This window comes from Peromyscus californicus, unplaced genomic scaffold, assembly GCF_007827085.1.
Source record: "Peromyscus californicus insignis strain IS unplaced genomic scaffold, ASM782708v3 Scaffold_21__1_contigs__length_65335640, whole genome shotgun sequence".
NCBI lineage: Eukaryota > Metazoa > Chordata > Mammalia > Rodentia > Cricetidae > Peromyscus > Peromyscus californicus.
The window spans coordinates 18,275,549-18,296,456 of NW_026294514.1; the positions used below are offsets into that span (position 1 = coordinate 18,275,549).

Genomic DNA, 20,908 nt, shown 5'->3' on the forward strand with positions numbered 1-20,908 from the left:
ATGTATATGTTTTAACTTAGTCCTCTTGGATTTTAATACTTTGTTTTCTTGTACTTGTGGAATTCCTTGGATTTTTTTTTTCCGGGTCTGAAGATTGAGTGCAGGGAAACACTAAGCTGACTGAGCTATATATAACTTCAGCCCCAACTACTGAACTTTTGTAATTAAACTTTATCATGACACAGGGACTGCTACATAATATGACTGTTTCTATAAACTTTTTAATAGTCTCATCATTGAATTCAAATGGTGATCTGTTTTCTTTTTAGAAGGAAGTAGTCTCTTCAGAAATGAGCTTTAGGTTAGAAACACAAGCTCTCTGCCTGTCCCTCCATGCACACATGGCTTTGTTTTCCACATAGCTAACTTTATGTCACACTTAAAGATGTCAGAAAACCTTAAAAATAATTTTGTGTGGGGGTATCTTTCAGAATAGTTTTTTCAGCTGGTGCACATCTGTAATCTTAGCCCTCTTAAGACTGAGGCAGAAAGATCCAAGAGTTCAAGGCCAGCCTAAACTATACATAGTGAGGTACTATCTCTCAGTAAATAATGTAAAAATAAGATAAAGTAGGTGATTCAAATTCCTGTTACACGGGGAGTCCTGAATTGTGTTCATGTAAGACTCCGTGCTTGTTTCTTGGAGGAAGGAAGAGGAGTTGTACGTATAGACTTTCGTGAATGCTGAGGTAGACGGCAGTGCTGCTGGAGTGGGGGCTTGTGGAGTTCTCTTTTGTTACTGGTGTGTGCGCACAAGTGCAGGTGCCGGAGGGGGCCAGAAGAGAGCATCAGGTGCCCTGGAACTGGAGTGACAGGCAGCTGTGAGCCACCTCAGGTGGGTGCTAGGAGCCGAACTAGGATCCTCCAAAGAACAGTATGCTAACTGCTGGACCAACTCTCCAGCCCAGTAGAGTGGAATATGTCAAGTGTGTATTCTGTAAAAACCGAGGGGGTAGTGGGTGCACTGTGATTCACCACTAAACCCCCTTTTCAAAGAGGAGAGTACTGGCTGGCAAGGTTTGGGAAGTGTTGCCATACCATTTCTCTGCCTGGATCTTGTTCCAGTTCTGACAAGAATGGTTAAGTGGCTTTGAGATGAGCATTGCTTAGGAATGTCATAGTTTTTGTTTTCCCCTTTCTCATTATAACTTCCTTATCCCATGTGATGGCAAAGTGTTCATTGTGGTTAGTTGAGAGTCTGTCTTGTGCTGGACAATGTAGCACATGCCTTTAATACCAGCACTTGGGAGACAGAGGCAGAAGCAGAGGCAGGCAGATGTCTGTGAAATCAAGGATAGCCTGGTCTACAGAGTGAGTTCCAGGATATCGAGGGCTACACAGAGAAACCCTGTCTCAGAAAAACAAAAACAAAATAAATAAAAGAAAAAGAAAGAAAGAAAGCCTGTCTTGTGTCCTTGGTTAAATAGAAGATTATCTCATCTTGCTCTCAAAGTAGACTTCAGCAAGAAATGAGTGATTGCAGTCTTGGAAATTGAAGCTAAAAGTTAAAAATCAGTTTGTATTCATGGAGGTTATGTGGATTAGGCCTTTGAATTTTTGTGTAGCCCTAAATCTGCATGATGGATTGCTCCCACATAAACAGCGAACTAAACAAGTTATCTTGTCTAATGAAGTTAGAACTAGCTAAGTGGTTAAAGAATGTTTATCAAAACCAGTTGTCTTTGCAGTAGCATATTTGGTATATTGAGCACATATGTTAGATAAGTAGGGGTGAAGGGCATATATATGATTCTATTAAGGTTTCATAAGATTACTTAGATATACATTTAAAGAGTTGAAGCCATAGCTGTTAAATTCCACCTAAATGGAGAGATGCTGAGTTTTCAAGTAGAATTTTTTGTGTTGCCTTTATTTTCCTCATGTTCATGTCTAAAAACCCTTCTCTAAAAGTTAGAAGTGTTAATCACACCTATGTTTCTCCTGAAACAATCATCTTTCTCTTTCCTTCTGTAGATTTAGCTTTGGAATCAAACCCTTCTGACCACCCCAGGGCAAGCACAATTTTCCTCAGCAAATCTCAGACGGATGGTAAGAAACTTTTTTTCCCACTGAGGAAAGCCTGAAAACCACTTATATTCAGTATGATACATTACTGAAAATATTTCATGGAATTTGTATATAGACTTAAACTTCTCATCTACTTATCTTTGATATGTGATGATATGTTTGCTTTAGTATCACTCTTCTAGGGAGAGCATGTGCATTTTGTAGACACATTCCCACCTTGTTGCCTGCAGATATGTGATTTAGAAGTGACATGGATTTACAGCTGTCTGCCTCTTTCCTTTTCCTTAATCCAGTAGTGTGTTTTAAAGATGAATGATAGAATTTAGGGTTCTGTGAGATTTTTAGGTGAACCACCAAAATAAGTGTGTTATATATGGTCATTTTGACCTTATTTCATATAGTACCACCCACCCAGTAAGCCTGTGTCACACCCAGATTTATGTGACTCAAAATCTTCAGGCTTAAAAAAAAAAGAAAAGAAAATTTTCATGTTATTTAAAACCTCTTCATCTTGTTGCAACAAAACTCAGAGCAAACATATCCTAATATTTCCTAGGTTTGGCTAGTATGTGAGTTTTCGGTTGAGAGTCTGAACTATGGAATTTTTCTGTATTGTTTGGTTAACGTCTTTCCCCCTTTTTTTTTTCTAAAAAAGTTAAGTAACTTTCTGTTGATCATAACTGTGAATATAAGAAGTGAGGATTCTACAATAATACTGGGAATAATGCAATAATGCAGCCCAGTTTTTAAAAGGGGAGTGGTGGTACTTCTAGCCTGCATTTTCATAGTTTGTGTCTATTTTGCCCATCTTGAGCTATCCCTGCCCCCCAGCTGAGGACCTAACCCCCAGGGCCTTGCGCTTCCTAGGCAAGCGCTCTACCACTGAGCTAAATCCCCAACCCCTTGTCTTGAGCTATTGATTCTGGTTAGTACTGCTGTATCTCTTTATGCGCTGTGGGCTTTTTATATATAAAGGGTGAGGAAGCAATAAGAAAAGTTATCTTAGCCGAGAGGTGGCGGCGCATACCTTTAATCCCAGCACTCGTAAGGTGGAGACAGATGGATCTCTGTGAGTTCGAGGCCAGCCTGGTCTACAGAGCCAGTTCCAGGACAGCCAGGGCAACACAGAGAAACACTAAAAAACCAAAAGAAAAAGAAAAGCTATCTGTGCCCCTCTCTTATTAGTGGGAAGGAATATGTGTCTAGAGTGCAGTCTAGTGCTCACAGAGGAGACAGTGTGAGGAAATAGTGTGGCCAAGTCTCTTTCCGGAATTTATATGCTGTAGAGGTCGTGTTCAGTTAGGTTAGCACACACATTGAAATGCTCATTAAGCTAGGCTTAGTGTGTAGATGTGTGACATAATTTTTATTAGCTGAATCTCTCACCTGCCCTCATTTATTTTGTCATGTCTTTTGTATATGAAAGTTCTCATTTGTGCCTACTACATTATATGATAGGTAAAAAAGTAAAATTTAGGTTTTAGATTTACTTCATGGAGTTTATGTTGACAAATTTGTTTCATTAGAAACTTTTTTAAAGTAGAACTGAATTTTATCTTACTTTGCATGTTGGTAACCCATCAGAGAAGTAGCAACTACTTTTATTTTTCTGTGGCATTTGTATCAGAATTGATCAGTTAATTTTTTTTATTCTTAGTGCGTGAAAAGAGGAAGAGCAACCATTTAAACCATGTAAGTAAATAGTTGGAAACTTAAGAAATTCATAGTTTGACTTAAAAGTATGTTTGCAGTAACGTCTAGAAAATGTAGTGGGAATGCAGTGCTGTTAGTGTAGACTGTTGCTGCACATTTTCTAAAATTTTTTTCTCAAATAATAAACTTAATTATGGAAGTCTGACATAATACTATTTTTTAAAACAGGATTCTGACATTTTTATTTACTTTTAGTTATATAACATGGTTATAATATAGAGACATGCTTGGATTTTTTTCCTTTTTTATTCTGATTTCTTTTAAGATTTGCTTATTACATATGTGTATGTGTATGTGCCTGCAAGAGTTTATATGTAATTTATGGGTCCAGGTGCCTTCAGAGGCTGGAAGAGGGAATCAGATCCTGGAACTGGAGTTAAAGGGAGTTGTGAGCCTCCTGAGGTGAGTGCTGGGAACTGAACCTGAGTTCTCTACAAGAGCAGTTAAGAGCTCACTGAACCATCTCTCCAGTCCCTTAGTCTAATTTGGAATTGAAGTAACAAACCATTAATTTTGGTACTGTCTGCTGATTTCCATCATAATAGGTGAGAGTTGTTTTCCGTTGTGACCATTATTGCTCTCTTGAATTTCCTCAACACACATATTATTTTTGTGAAATCATAAGTCAGTATTTTTGTTATGACTGTGCACATTGTTAATTGCTGGGTCTTATTACTCCTCTTTCCACACCTTAATTCTTTCTCTCCATAGTTTTGAATCTGGATTCTCTAGGCCCTCTAGGTGAATCCCTTTTCCTAGCTCACATTAGCTTACACAGCCAAATACAGTGTGCAGCCTTGGCTGGTCCCTTGGCTTCCCATTCTTGCTTTTGGTGTAGAATTCATTTCCAGACCATTTTCACTTGCCTGTTTCTTTTTACCCCAAATATTGTCACATTTGTCACATGCCTGTCAAAACTATCCCCATCTACTAAAGTCCATGCGTTCTGGTTTTCTCCGGTAGGCCCTGCACAGCCATTGCCGTCCTAGTGCAGTGAGGCTGGGTTTTGCTCCGGCCTGTTCCCTATTTTTCCTGGGATATGGCTTTGAAGTTACGGGGGTCTCACATGACTGCTCTCTTGTGTTGGTTCCTCCATGGCCTAGATTCCCTGTTTCTCTTTGTCTTCTTACACTGTACTGGAACACCTTTTCTTGGGAAGGAACACATAGCATTTGTAGTGATCTGGCCTGGAAAATTCCTCCTATATATGGAGTTCTAGGTTGAAACTAATTTCCATAGTCCTTAGGCTACTTTTCTGTTAAAATCTCAAGTACATAGTGTTTTTGTTATTTATTTTATTTTATTTTATTTTATGGTCCTGGGAATTGAACTCAGCTCTTCACATATGGTAGGCAGGTGTCCCTGGGCTGTATCCCCAAGGTATAGTGCTGCCATTAAAAATTGGTTGCCTTGGAAACTTGCAGTGTGTACCAGTATACCCCTTTGCCAAACGTATACCCCTTTGCCAAACGTCTTTATTCGCAAATGTTCATTGCAATGAGTCTTTGGTATGGTTCGAACCCTCTGACTTCTGCTGCAGTAGCAATGCTGCACCCTCAGTGGGACTCCTCTTGGGTATCCTGTTGTTGTCCTGTGTAATGGAGATCCTGCAGCTTTGGGTCTGCAGGACTAGCCCTTCGTGCACTCCAGCAGATCCAAGGCAAGATTTTTTTTTCTTTTGTTTTGAGAGTGAAGTTTCCAGGGCGGAAGGCAGATGCAGAGGGACAGTGAAATGAATGAATTTGGGGTACGTGATGTGAAATTCACAAAGAATCCATAAAGAAGTTTTTAAAATTCTATTGCTGTTGTGTGGTATAGAGACATTCCCCTTTCTGGAGGCTTTAAGTACTTAATCTCCAGGATTCTGAAATGTTATGATCTGATTTGCTATGGACCTTTTAATTTTATTCAGAGCAGTAGGTCTGCGAACAGTTTCTTCTAAGTTGTTTTTGTTTTTCCTTGTGTATCTTTGATATTTTCGCTACCTTTTTTTTTTTATTTTTGTTATTCAGATGTTGAACCTCTAGACCAGGGTTTCAGTACACCTACTTTCTCTCTCCCCTTCACTTTCTAGTTTGTCCTTTTGTTCTTGGTGAGTCCTTTGCTTTGTGTTTCAACCCTTCCCAAGTTTTCCCTGAGTCCTCATTTGCTTCTGAAGTTTTAGCATTCATATTAATTCCCGTTTCCTGTTGTCTTCACCTGCCTTGCTGGAGGCCTCCCTCCACTGTGTGGCTCTTGGCTTTCTGTGACTGGAAGTAACATATACTCTTAACTGAAGGGTCGCATTGCAAGGATTTGGAGGCCAAGCTAACTTGGGGGGCCCCAGTATCTCTTTCTGGGGTCCCAATCTACAGGGCAGTTGAGTTTCTTCAGAGAAGGCTATCTGAAATTTCTGCCTGGGAATTACAAGTTTGCTTGCTTTCTGAAAACTGGCAACGTGAGGCAGTTCTGCTCCTCAGTGCACTCTTCTGCCCTTGCATCTCCCAGACTGGTCTCTCTAAACTGTTGGCGTCAGCCGCTCTACAGAGAAGTCTATGTAAGAAGGGGCCAGGTGGACCCTGCTGACTATGGCTTTTGGTTCACGTTTTAGCTCACCTCCCGACGTGCTGTGTGATTCTGGGTTCTGAGTCTGCTCATACTCCTGTACCATTAGGTCTCCATAGGCACCATTGTTGTGCTGTCATGCCATCTCTTTTTGGTGTTTGAGACCAAACTTGGAAATCAGATGTAGGTTCACTGGTCCAGTGGGCTATCCTGATCCTCCTGTTTCCGTCTCTGGAGTGTTGGGATTGTAGGCATACACCACCATACCCAGTTTAATTTTTATCTTCTAAAGTATTGAAAATTCTCTGTCAGTCTTGATAGGAACTTTTATTCCTTTAATTCAAATGAAATGTCAAAGAAGTAAGTTTGTGGTCCTTCCATGGTGTTTAAATGAATTTAGAGTCCACATTTGAAGGCTGGAAAGACGGCTCAGTGGTTAAGAGGGCTTCCTGCTCTTCCAGAGGACCCGAGTTTGGTTTCCTGCACCAACATGGTGGCTCACAACAACCCATAGCTTCAGTTCTGGAGGCTCCAAGGGTCTCTTCTGACCTCTGCAGACACCAAGCATGCACATGGTACACATGCATGCATGTGCTGACCGAAAAACAAACGTGGTATTCTTTGTCTCTATTTTAGGAACCACCTGTTAGTGGTGGGCTTTGCTGCCTTTTTAAAAACATTTTGTAGGCTTAGGTTTGTTAGTATACTTTATGGAGGTTACAAGCCAGCAAAGGTAAGGTTAACCACAACTGGAAGTTACTGAGTTTTTAAACACCAGGAGAAAGTTCCCTTTGGCAACTATGTTGGAGGCAATGCTCAGAGATTCACTTCTGCCCTTGTCCAGTTCCAGACGGACAAGTTGGAGTAGCTGGACACGAGTGCTGTGTATTGGTTAGTGGTGAGATTTTGTGTTAAGGTTTTCTCCCTGGACACTGGGAGTGTGGCCTGAAGAGGGCAGCAGTGGTGAGTAGATGTGGCTGCTGTTGTGAGCTGAATAGATGAATAGACTCTGAACTGATGAGAGCAGTGTTTGGTGTTTCTAGCCAGTAAGTCACTGATTGGCTAAATGAGCACTTAGGAGCTAGAAGACTGTATCTAATTAAATCTTTTACTATTTCCAAAGACAAGCCAGTATACACGCGCAATTAGAAACCATGTATATGGAGGAAAATGGGAGGAAGTGTCACCAGAAGGTTTATATTTTATTTCTACTTCATTTTAATTCCCATCTAAGTTTCTTTGTCAAAATTGATTTTGTTACCATGTATAAGCTCTATTATTCCTTAATACAGGTTGCACTTCCTTAATTTGAAATCCATGATGTTCCAGAATCTGAAATCTGAAACGTTTTGAGTGCCAGCCTAGCACCTTAAGTGGAAAATTCCAGAGCTGACCCCATGTGATGAAGTAGCAGGCAAAAACTGACAAAATTACCTTTAGACTGTTTGTGTAAGTGAGGAACACAGACAAAAGTGTCTGTGCTGAGACTTGGGTCCTATCCCCAGGAGATAAATATATGTATGTGTGTATGTGAATATTCTAAAACCCACTGTCTTAGTTAGGGTTTCTATTGCTGTGATGAAATACCAGGAGTAAAAGCAGCTTGGGTAGGAAAAGGGCTTATTTTGCTTATTCTTTCCCATCACAGTCCATCATCATGGAGGGAAGTCAGAGCAGGAATTGGGGGGAGGGGGAGGGCAGGAACTATTGCAGGAGACCATGAAGAAGTGTTGCTTACTGCCTAGCTCTCCATGGCTTGCTTAGCCTGCTTTCTTACAGCACCCAGAGGTGGCACCACCCACGGTGAGCCAGACCCGCCCTCATCAATCATCAGTCAAGAAAATGGCTGCAGGTTTGCCCATAGGCCATTCTAAAGGGAGCATTTTTTCAGTTGAGGTTTCCTCTTCCAAAACGACTCTAGCTTGTGTCAAGTTCACAAAACACTAGCCAACACACCTACAGTATTTTCTATCCCAAGATATTTTGATTTGAGATCCTCAGCCTATAATAGTGACCCTAAAAGTTATCTTCTACTGGAATAAAAGCATTTCAATGAAACTCAGTTTCATTTTTCATGTTGTATTTGTCTTTTGGGCATATAAAAGTATATAGTTTAACATATAGATAATGAAAAGTACTCATGTTAACTGAATAGCTTAAGAAACATCACAGCTTTAGATATAATTAGAACACTTATAGTTTGAAAAAATTAATCTTTCAAATAGTACTTTTGAAAAAACATAACATCTGGGGCATTTTGATAGGGAGCAAGTGACTTCAGAGGGAAACAGATAGAACCTGTTTTATCTACCACGTAGATATTTCTGGTTGTGAGCATCTAGCAGTTTTTACATGCTCTGCCCTTTGAACTCGTCTTCTGCCTACCCCATTTTTCATGTGTTTATGAGAAAGTACTGATGGGCAAAGTGATAGTATGATAGAAATCATTAATGATAGGAGGAAAGGAAGGCGCATCTGAATTAGTGGTTTTGTGTTTCTTAAGAATGCTGTTATTGGTATTTTGTCTTAAAGAATGTTGCTGTTGATCTTTATTCAGTGACGCTATTTGACCATGGACCATATGGGTCTTAACACACTTTAGGCTGTTTCATTGTCTGATATTGCTGTATTCTTGCAGTCTTTGCAAATGAATGGATACTTCTAAAGTGTTTTAAAGATAGTTGAGAGGGCTCAAAAAGTTAATTGTCTTCTTTCCAGTGACACTGTAGAAAGTTCTTCACTAGTTTATATCTGTAGTAAGATTCATCTCCCAATTTATAGTTAAATTTTCAGTTCTAGAGTTGAACCCAGGGCCAACATACTAGTGAGTGCTCTACCAATGAGCTACATCGCCAGCCTTAAAATCCTTAACTAATAATTCTTCAAATATTTGAACTCCATAAGCTGTTAAAATTGTGTGCTCAGCATTTGGTGGTAGGGGTGTTTCGAGTCCTTTTCTGGAGAAGCTTCGATTTGTCTGAGGGGGATGTCCTGCAGGGCAGTTTAGGAGTACCCAAAGAGAAACCTTCTGTGGTGTGGTTGTTGGCAGAGATGTGCTGGAAAGTAGATGGGGTTCAAGGACAAGGAGGGAGAAAAAGGTATCCACTGCAGAGAGCAGCATGAAGGTGTTGCCATGTGTGCTAAATAACTAGGGGAAACAACACTTGAGGTTTTCATTTCAGGAACATAATGGCACTGCACTTACACATGAAATGAAAGTTAATGTCCCAGAGCTGCCTTTGCCTTCTGTTTTCAGATGAGAGGAAATGTTAGCGCTTAAGGGAATGGGCCCAGAGAAACTGGCCTGTGGCAGGTCAGCAGCCAGCCACACCAAGTCTGACTTGAGAACACTTTGAGCCACTAAGACACTTGGTATGTGCCTTGTGTTTACTGTACGAAGATGCTCTTGTGCCAGTATTCAAGGCATTGTATTTTATTAAAGTACTGTGTAGAAGTAGAAAGCTGCTTTTGTTTAAAGAGAAAATACTGAAACCTTACTTAAAATTTTTATAAAGTTTATAAAGGAAATTGATAATAGAAACTTGCCAGGTTTGATGTATAGGTACCATACCAAGAGCTGCATTTTATAGCCCATTCCTCAAACATGATCTGTGGACATTAAAAGCCTCCAGTGGCTTCCCTGCAGAGCCACACATGCTGTTACACTCAGGCAGTTCATAGACTGTAAAATACCTTAATGCTTTATCATTTGACATTTTAACCAAGGAAAAAAACACATTTTATAGGTTTAACTTACTGTGACATTCTCTTCTATTTCCCTTCCCCTTCAGGTATCTCCAGGGCAGCTTACTAAAAAGTATAGCTCATGCTCAACAATATTTCTAGATGACAGCACAGTCAGCCAGCCTAACCTTAGAACCACAATAAAATGGTGAGTACACCAGGCTGCCGGGCGCTGAGCCACAGAGCCTCTGCTAAAAGCATCCCAGCCAGTTTGGTAATCCCAGTCATTTGAGTATCCTGTTAAGCACCCACTTCAAGACATTGGGGTCAATTAGATACTGAGTTTTAAGGGACTAAATGTAAATTTTCAATTTCCATTTTATCTTAAACTACATGGTGGAAAGGAGAGCCAGTTAGCAAATAAGAAATCCCAGGAAAAGTATGCCTCTATTGGGTGCACTTATACTGTGAAAGTACTGTTGAACATAATAGATGTTTCTAGATTAGTTTTCCACCAGTTACAGGCCTAAGACAATGCTTACTGCTTTGTAAACTACTCTTTGAATGAACAGTTTGTCCTCTACTGGCACCATAGTACCCGAGCAGCCTCGTACATAAATTATAGTTGAAAATAACATTTGAAATGCCCTAAGATGAGTTCAGGTCTATAACAGTGATGACAAAAAAAACAAAAAAAAAAACCTTCCCACTACATTGGCGTTGTCCAATAAGTGTTCCTTGGGTTTGTTAAGTTTTGAATTTTTTTTAAACGTAGTTTGGGAAGTGCTTATTTGGAGTGTTAATACCTTTATCCCTAATTTTACTCCTTAGTCTAAATAGTAATCAGCTTATTAATTAATTTTGTTTCTAATAGCTTTTTAAATTTTTTTGGCCAAGTATCAGTAATTTCTTCATTTAAAAACTAAGTTCTCATTCATCATAATATATCTTTCATCTCATACTTACAACAGCAGTTGAGATTAAATTGTGTTTTAGGAAAAACTTAACCCCAATAATTCTCACAGTCCTGAGTTTGTCATCTGTTAGGTAATCACCGAGTGTTGGTATTTAGAAAAGCCTCAGTCTATGAGGAAAAAGATCATTGAAGTTTCAGTAGAGTCCTCAGATCATTTTGAATTCAAATGATTCTGATTTTGCTATATATAATTCAGTACATATTTTCAAAGAGTAACCTTGGTCAAACAAATAGGTTTCATGCCCCTCCCCCAACCCAATGTAACCTAATTTTTAGGAATCCACTTTTGAAAGGATAGTTTGAATTTGCCTTCTTTAATTAAATTTTAAAAATAAATACATTTACTTGGTGAAATAAACATTTACCAAGAAAATTAAGCAAATTGACTTTTAAGAAAGGTTTTGAAAAATGTTTATCATAGGCAGTAATGCATGACTTTGAAGGAGATTAAAAAGCCATTTTGACTCACACCACTTTTTCCGGTATACATGCCTGCAAGTGAACATGGCAGCTCATGTCTGTAATCCCAGCAGTTGGGAGGCTGAGGTGGTAGGATCCAGGAGTTCCAGATCGTCCTCAGCTACATAGCAAGTTAGGGGCCAACCTCGGCTACATGAGACCTTGTCTCTAAGAAAAGAAAAATACATGTCTGTGAGCACATGCATTTTTCTCATTTTTGCCTTTTTCCTCAATTCATTGATGCTGTCGGGCATCTTTAGGAAAGGAGATGCATGTGAGGCATTGATTACGTTGTCAAAAAGCATCCAGGCAAGTCCTTTGATCTTAGCCATAGCCCCTTGCCAAACTTTGTGGCACACTGGACTCACCCTGGAACTTGAAAAGTAACCTTGAGACCCAAGTCTTGCCCAGTGCCAATTGCTCAGACTGGTATAGGTAGTGTGGGAGCCACTGCTTAATGAGAAGACAGAACTGCGCCTGCCTACGTGGTGGGACCTTAGCTGCGTCAGTTCTAAACGTGGGTTCCCTCCCTTTTCCGTAAACGTGGTTGTTGAATGAACTGTCACGTAAATCTTAGTGGTCCTTTTCAAAACCAGTTTTTTTGTGTGTGATTTTAAAATCAGTCTGAGGGTAAAACTGAAGCACTGTAGAAGTATCCATCTTTGATGCCAGTAATGTTACAAAATCCAAAATTTTAAATTTAAAATATGTACAACTACTTCTAAAATTCAGATTTGCCTTCCCTCAAATATTTGAGTTTCATTTTAGCTGTCAGGGCAGATGGCAAAAAAACCAGTTTGTTCCCTAGTCACGTCACTGGTGGTAAACTTAGGAGTAATGTGTCTAAAGGTGTGTCTGCTCCGACTGTTTCACTTGAACTGATTTGGAAATCCTGCCATTGACACCACAGTGCTGTGCTGTCAGCACTGCTCGCTTCAGGAGAGCAGAACTGTCAGCAGAACTAAGTTTTCTGTAGTAATCCCACCGAAGTGATTTTAAATGCTTTTATTCAGTATGCAGAACTTCTCATTGCTTGCAGGGAGCTAATGACCATGGTGACTAAATGGATAGTGAAGTATACGTCATTTTCAGTCTGCGGCCTAAGCAGAAATCCCTACTGTTTCCAATGTAAACATACGTACAATACTACCACCTGCGCAGGACAGAAGGTTCTGTAGGGAGAAGGGCAAATGACAGGAGTGGTGTGTAAGCATTTGCACATATCAGAGTCAACAGAAGCATGCCTGTTGTCCTGGTGTGGAAGGATTCAGAGTGCTAGAAGTGTCCTTTATGGTACTGGTCTAACTGAGGTCTCAGGGCTTCTGGGAAGGTCAACCCTGCTTAAAAATGATAAAATGAATTGCTTCAAATAATTTTTTTTTCCTTCCACAGTGTGACCTTAGCAATATATTACCACATAAAGAACAGGTGAGCCTCTTAAAATCTGCCTTACTGTTCTGGCTAACTACCTTGCATAATACCAAATATAGTATTAAGATGTAACCGTAGACATCGGACGTCGTAGAGTGTTTTTATTACAATATTGAAATGAATCTTTTATTAGAGTTTCTTGTTCTTAAGACCCTTTAAAGGCTCTCTAGTTATTGAAGGTTCTAAAAAATATGGCCTTATTAAATTGATACTTGCTGGTTTATATATATTAAAATTAAAAATATACATTGTAACCAGCACAGGATTTCTCAAGCTTGATTCTACTAATTTTTTAATTTCTTGTTGTGGTATCTGCATGCATTGTAGGATGTTTAACAATGTTACAATTATCCACTCTCATTGTGACAATCAAAAATCACACCATCTTGTTAACATATTTTTGAAAAATGACTTTTTCTGCATCAAAAAATCGAGAAAACACCTCATTTGCATTTTTACAAATCTCTTTAATGTATAACTTTGTAGAAAGACAAGTAGATTTTCATGTTTCTCTGTCTTCACTTTGAATTTGTTTTAAAGAAGCTAGAAGGGGACTGGAGAGATGGCTCAGAGGTTAAGAGCACTGGCTGCTTTTCCAGAGGACCTGAGTTCAATTCCCAGCACCCACATGACAGCTCAAAACTGTAACTCCAGTTCCAGGGAATCTGACACCCTCACACCAGTGCACATAAAATAAACTTAAATAAATTATTATTTTAAAAAAGAAGCTAGAAGTCAGTCCTCACTCATAAACACTTGAGGGGAAGTTATTTTTCAAGCTTTCAGACTTTTTGATACTCTGTAATATTACACTAAAGCTCCATAAGGATGTTTTATTGTAATAGAATTTTATATTTCTCAGTGAACTTTTACATTATACTCATTGAGCTACATCTTGTATAGTAAATGAATCTTTAACTAGTACGTAGTTCTATGATATATCCTGTCATCTGGAAAATAATGATTCCCCTTTCTTTATAATGTTAAAAACTCATTTTTGTTTTCAGTGCTTAGCAAAAAGTGTGAGCACTGGAAAGCTGTGTCAGGCTTACATCAGAAGGCACAAGTCCCCAGGCTTGGCTTTTAAAAAGCTTGACAGCTTGAATTTATCATGACAGATTATATTTTCCCCAAAGTGACAGGCCCACTGCATTCAATTTTGAGAGTATTTGTAGTTACACATGAAAATGATATTCTGTAATAAGGAGCTGGTTGAGTTCACAGGTAAACACAAGTGCTGCATGTGATCTTTCCATGTCCTCATTCAGAACATTAAAAAGAAGGGTCAGGATTAGTGATTAGTTGTCCTGTGTCATCAGAGGCCTGAAGGCTCAGCAGCAGGTTTGAGAAACAGAATGGCAGTGGAGAAGGTCACAGGACAGTGCTGCCGAGAGAGCCGTGGTTCGCTCTGGGAACTGAGTGTGCGCACATGCGCTTTACAGTCGCAGTGCACAGCAGGGCTGAGCGGGCAGTACTTTAATATGATGGACAGTTTGGGCGCAGGCCTCTGCTAGGCGTGGGACTCTCCAGTCCACAACCGCAGTAATAGGACGGATAGTTTGGGGCACGGGCCTCTGCTAGGCGTGGGAATCTCCCTCCGGTCCACAGCCGCAGTAATAGGACAGACAGTTTGGGGCACGGGCCTCTGCTTGGCGTGGGACTCTCCCTCCAGTCCACAACCGCAGAGAAGCGGTGCTTAAGTAAGGGGTTCATTTGTTTGATGAGCCTTTCAGTAAAAAACTGATGTTTTAAAAGAAAAGGCTGTATGAATTTGAATCCATACTGTTTATAAGAAGCAAGTGCATGATTTAAAAAACAGTGCAAAGAACTAAAGAGAGGCAGAAACGTGTGACATTTCAGTTTGGTTCATCTTCATCCAAGTTCTCAGCTGACTGCTGATGTGGTCACTGGCACTTCCTGTGGAGGGTGTCCGGCTTTCCTGGCCCCACTCACTGGTGGAGATGCTGCAGTACTGAATAGAAAGAGGTTTGGGGACAAATCTGGGGAATCGTAAACTATTTGCATTGGTAAAGGCTGGGCTTCCCTTTCAGTCTCCCCTACATCACAGTTGTTAACTTAGATACTAACAGCCTGTATTCCTTGTTAAACTTTGTAGAGATGCAAATAGATCCCTGGACATTTTTGATGAGCGATCACATCCACTCACAGTAAGTGCCTGTTTGCTTTGTTTTTAAGTTGTATTTTCCTTTCCTAGAGCTGTGTTTATTCCATGCTTGCTTGTTTTGCAACTGATTACGAGGAGAAAGTTGCTCCTAGCTTGAGTAAGGAGCATTGATTCATGACTGTGATCGAGTAACAACAGCTTTGCTGCTGTGTCAAGTAGTACTGAGCTAAGGGAAGTAAATGGATTGTCTAAATATTAGAAAATGCAGCTTTTCAACAGATCATCTTCAGTAACATCAGACAGCATAAATAGTTGAAGGAAATCCAACAAATATGTGAAGTCTCTCAAGAAAATTAGGAAACTTTATATACCTGTGATCTCCATACCTTGAAGGCTGAAGCAGGATAGTGATTTGGAGAATAGCTTGTGCAACACCAATAAGACACTAACTTGAAAAACAACCAAAACAATCAGATAATCAAAAAAAGAACCTATAAAAACTTAAGAAGCCACTTCCTCAAGCATATGTTGACCACTCTTGATACTTAAGAGTCATACATGGCTGGTGACTGTTGTATGGACAATTTAGTGTTAAGAGCCTATGGTTATAGGAAACTTAAACTTTAAAATAAAAAAACAAAACAAAACAAAAAAACAACACTTTTTTTTTTTAAATTGTGGCAAGTATGACTGACCCCTGTGACACTTTAGGATTAGTAAGGTTTCAGCATAAAGAGAATTGGGAGAGTGTGTGGGAGAAAATGGAAGAGTATGAAATCCCTGAGCTTATGCTCCTGTGTCTCTTTAATAAGTGACGGGTGGGTGTGGATAATTAGGGTACAGCCATCTACTGCTTAACAGTGGGCACATCTTCAGTATGTGTTAGGTGATTTCATTATTCTGCCAACATCATAGAGTACTTAATCTAAGATGGCTACAGTATTATTTGTTGATATTTATGGAACTGATATGTATATTTGGTCCATCATTGCCTAAAATGTCATTCATGCCAATTGACTATAAGATCCCACACTTTATATTGAAAAAGCTGAAAGTCACTGGGCATGATGACACACACTTTGAATCCCGGAACTCAGGAGGAAGAGGCAGGTGGATCTCTATAAATTCGAGGCCAGCCTGATTTACATAGTGTGTTCCAAGACAGCCAGGGCTGCAAAGTGAACCCTGCCTCAAAGCAAGCGTACACAAAAAATGAAATAGAGCCGGGCTGTGGGGCACACGCCTTTTATCCCAGCACTTGGGAGGCAGAGGCAGGTGGATCTCTGTGAGTTTGAGGCCAGCCTGGTCTACAGAGGGAGTTCCAGGAAAGGCGCAAAGCTACACAGAGAAACCCTGTCTCGAAAAACAAAAACCAAAACAAAAACAAAAAATGAAATAATAAACTAAGTCATGCCACCCAGGCCAAAAAGATGGCTCAGCAGGCGAAAGCACTTACTGCTAAGCCTGAGAACCCGTGTCTGGCCCCCAGTGTGGTGGAAGGAAAGGACCAACTCCTAAAGTTGTCCTCTGACCTCATGTGTGCACCACGGCTGTGCATGCCCACACATACATATACCAATGTACACAATAAATGCTCAAAAGGCAGCCATGGTACCCAGTGGAAATTATCTCGAGGAACATGTAGCACAATGTGGAGACTGCTGTCTTAAGAATACTTTAAAATTTCCTTCAGTCAATATTTACGTTGTTTTTGTGTTTGTTTTCTCTTTCAGAGAGAGAAGGTTCCAGAGGAATACTTTAGGCATGACCCTGAACACAAATTTATTTACAGATTTGTTCGAACACTGTTCAGTGCTGCACAGCTGACAGCAGAATGTGCAATAGTGACGTTGGTAAGCTAGTCCTTTCTTAGCAAGCTTTCTTAGGAAGTTTGTACCCAGATAGGTTTAACCCTGAAAGTGTCCTAAGAACTTTAGTAAGAAGAACCTTCCCAAGGAATGGAAAGACACATATTTGAATTTAACAGTCATTAGGGTTTAAAATGTTGCCGTTGCTTTTATTATCACAAAACAATTGCCATTAAAAGCAGTTAGAGAGAGTTCCCCTTCATACCTCATTGCACACACACAGGGCGTGTTAATGGGGCTGGAATGGGAAGCAGTAAGAGACCCAAGTGGTTCACGGAAACCAGTTCAGTGCAGTTTAAGGTACATGCCAGGCTGTGTCTCCAGATGCTTCTGGTGTGTGTTGTGATTGATCACTGCCCAGTTCTCTGTTCTTGGATGATGGCTGCCAATCCACCTCTGCTGATTACTTGTGTCTTCCTGTGAAGTTGCCTGGGATTGTAGGACCAGTAGTTCTTAGAAAGGCTTTGTGAACTTGCTGAGCTACAGGTGTGTCCTTACCTTTATATCATCCATTCAGAAGGCCTGTAGATGAGACCATCATTTTGAGTAATGGATGCTGTTCAAGTGGTTGGGATTTTACTGCCCCAGTAGCAAATGCATAGTGAAAAGTCAAGTATATGGCCTGGAGGAAAGAGTCCCTAGATTAGTACCTACTCCTTCAGCATCCACTTGGACTCTGAAGAGGAGATATGTGCTGTATGCAGTGGGCACTTCTGCTATGGAGGTAGGTAATGCAGGATGGAGCCTGGGTTGTAAACAAAGGAACGACCATTCCTAGAAGAACAAAGTGGCTTTGCCTGCTCCTTTGAATATACAGGACTGCAGACTGGATTTGAGTCAGGGGTAAAGAATTAAAACTGTTTGTTGAAATGCAATAAAAGAGGGCAGCCCTCACAGCTCTACCATCAGTGTTTGGGAGATGAGTGTAGAGGAGGAGGCCGAGCACACAAGGAGGAGATCCAGGAATGAGCAATACAAGTTGAGAGAAGAATGTTCCCACAATGGCAAACACAGTAAGAGGCTACAAGCATGCACTCTGGACAGCTGCGCTACACCATGGTTGTAGCACCAGGGCAGAGAAGAGAGCAGATGGGACAAAAGTCTTGGCTTAAGCGTGTATATTCTAATGAAGACGATCACAGGTATTTTCGCAGGTGTTTCAGATAGTTGTTACATGCCATGGAAACTGAGCATGGTAAAGGGCTCCTAAGTGACCGGAGAGCTTTCTGTTTTAGATTGGAGGAGCAGAAGACCTCCTTAGAGACGTGGCATTGGAACAATGGTCTAACTGCAAAGAGGAAGCCAAGGAGCGTAGGTATTTCAGGCAGTGGGAGCAATGCCAAGACTGTGATGCAGGAACATTCCATGTGCTCGAGGAAAGCAGGGTGGCCATGTGGTAGGAGTTGAGGACTAAGGGAGTTAAGGGAGAGGGGATGCCAGGGACAGTCCCACAAGGAAATGGGTTCCACATTGACTAGTTTCTTTTGGTAAGTCTTGAGCAAGGGGGAAATGATCTTAATTTAGGAGACTTTCCTGACTGGAGAAGTAGACTGTAATTGGAGGTCAGAATAGAGGCCAGCAGAGTGTTAGGCTAGCATACAAGCAAGCAGTGAACAATGGCCCGGGATAGAAAGTTTTCAGACTACCATAGAAGACAGCGAGAGCGGGAATTGCTTGCAGATTAGAATAGGGCAAGGTAGAGTCTGGGCTGCTGTGGCTGGGCTTTGGAGAGTTGGAGTAAAATATACTTGGTTGTGAGGGAAGGATTGATGAGCCTGGCAAGAGCTGTTTGAGAATAGTGATAGCAGCCAGAGGCACAACACACGTGTGTGCACTAAGAAGTGGGCTGGAGGTGAACTGGCATGTGCATGATCTGGTGAGCTTGAGATGCAGCACTTGGGGTTGTGAGAAGTGACGTCAGAGCAATCTAAACATTCATATTGAACTAAATCCCTGGCAGAGGGAAAGAGTCTTTTAAAAAAAGCCATTTTGGGAAGAGTGCTGTGCACGGTGGTGTGGGGTTAGCCATCCCCACATAGCCATAGAACGTCTTGTCTCCCACTGACACAGGAGGACAAGTGGTAGCCTGAGTGACAACACCTAACGTACTGTCAGGAAAGGACAGCCAAGGTGTGCAGTGCTCCGTTGCTCCCTGACTGTCTCTGAAGAACGGGGAGCTCTGAGAGAGACTCGCTCCTCAGATACTTGGCAGTGCCGAGTATGAGGGTGGGAGTGTAGTCTCACTGAGGATGAATGTGTGATATTTGGTGGACAGCATTAGTCTGAGGGCCTTAAAACAGTGACTGACTGTTAAAGTTGTTTCCCTTTTCATCTTGATATAAAGCACTTACATACCATTTGAGAGGTACCTTCCACGTCAGAGCTCAGCACCTAGTCTTTATCGACTGTAGATCACAGAGACTTGGTGGGAGCTTTTCCTGTCATTCTCCAAACAGTACTGTTGGCATTAGCATTTACACTGTTTGTACTGTTGTCACTAATCTAGAGGTGATTTAAAGCATATGAGGCTGAGCATGGTGGCCCATCCATGTAATCGTAGCACTTGGAGACTGAAGCAGGAGGGTCACAAGTTCAGGGCCCGTCTGAGCTACATAGTGATACCCTGTCTCACAAAGCAAGGAAGGAGGTGTTATATGCAAATACTGCCAGATATCTACGGGTGTGTGTGTGTGTGTGTGTGTGTGTGTGTGTGTGTGTGTGTGTGTGTGTCTGTGTCTGTGTCTGTGTCTTAAGCATCCTTGATCCTAAAACCAGGCTCCCTTGGATACTAAGGAACAACCGATGTCTCTCTGAAGAGAGACTTTTGAAGTAACAACTCCCAGCTTCCTCCACAATCTTCACTCAGCTAACCTCGCCCAGTTGCTTATAGCAGAGGCATTTGATTTGTCTAAGATCATCCGTGAGAGTGTCTCACAAACACCCTGCCCGGTTTAAGAGTCCAGGGATAGACTGGCGGCTCTTCTTCCACCTTAAAGCCAAGCGAACTATAGATTATATAAGAGAGAATGGCTTCTTGGAAGTGACAGTGGAGAGGTGTGAGGGATCACCCTTGGGTGCAGGTGCTTCCTTTGAAAGGCACTGTGCTTGTGGTGCTGTCTGCCCAGTAGCCACTGGGAGGCGCTCTTATCCTCGTTACTGTGAACTGGGTGTGTCCTCATAAATGTGCTCAGGGTGACTTGGTTTTAGACGTTTGCTCCTGGCATGCCTGTAAAATCATGTAAAGTTAACACGGGAGAGACTTGGTGTTTCCTGAACAGCCCGAGTCTACGCTGGGCCTGTCTGCTGCTCTGCAAGTGTGAAGATTGTGCCATTCCTCAGGACGCCCGTCACTAAGGGACAGGCCTTGCTCTGATGCATGAGCAGGGCAGGCAGCAGAGAAGCCTGACCTCTTGCTGAGGTCTCTGTAGCACTCGCTGTCAAACGCAGAGGAGTCACTCATACTCAGCATTTACACCGAACCCAGTCAAAGACCAGCGCTCTCCTTTTGCAGGTGTACTTGGAGAGACTTTTAACTTACGCGGAGATCGACATTTGTCCTACCAACTGGAAAAGAATTGTTTTGGGAGCCATCCTTCTTGCCTCCAAGGTTTGGGATGATCAGGCTGTGTGGAATGTGGACTACTGCCAGATTCTCAAGGACATTACAGTTGAGGACATGTGAGTTTCCGAGGTTTTGGTGAGCTTCCTAACCATTTGTCTGGTACTCCAATTTGCTCCCATAAGTTTTACATAAAGTTTCAAGAGTGTTTTTAAAGGCTGTTTTGAACAGCCAGTGGAAATAGACATAAACCTACATTCTTTCTGTCCAGCTGTATAACTGTTCATATCTTCTGTCATTAATTGGTAGGTGTTGATGTAGTATTTATAACAATGTGCTGGATAAATTTTTCTTGTGGTTTTGGCGTCCTTTGCAAGGACAGCATAGCACAGTATATATTTTGCTGCTTTTTAAAATCCACTAGTTCTGCTCCCCTTTTAAGGGGTCCATGCCTGGCTTTTGAAATGTGTCTGTCTGCCAGTGATCATGTCTTAGAGCCTCTGGACTCTGCAAGGTTCTAC

At 41.3% G+C, this 20,908-nt stretch overlaps 1 protein-coding gene across 3 annotated transcripts in view; it reads left to right on the forward strand.

Annotated features, from left to right (window-relative positions):
- Positions 1–20,908, forward strand: part of Ccnyl1 (cyclin Y like 1) — a 36,385-nt gene that overhangs the window by 8,677 nt on the left and 6,800 nt on the right. Inside the window, exons 2-8 of one of the 3 annotated variants that reach the window (XM_052749684.1) lie at positions 1,975–2,049; positions 3,686–3,720; positions 4,073–4,143; positions 12,797–12,832; positions 14,952–15,003; positions 16,694–16,813; positions 20,340–20,506. In XM_052749684.1, coding sequence (XP_052605644.1) covers positions 1,975–2,049; positions 3,686–3,720; positions 4,073–4,143; positions 12,797–12,832; positions 14,952–15,003; positions 16,694–16,813; positions 20,340–20,506 — 556 coding nt within the window. Of the gene's footprint in view, positions 1–1,974; positions 2,050–3,685; positions 3,721–4,072; positions 4,144–10,076; positions 10,178–12,796; positions 12,833–14,951; positions 15,004–16,693; positions 16,814–20,339; positions 20,507–20,908 lie in introns of all 3 variants that reach the window. The other 2 variants (XM_052749683.1, XM_052749685.1) reach the window with 2 other exon arrangements.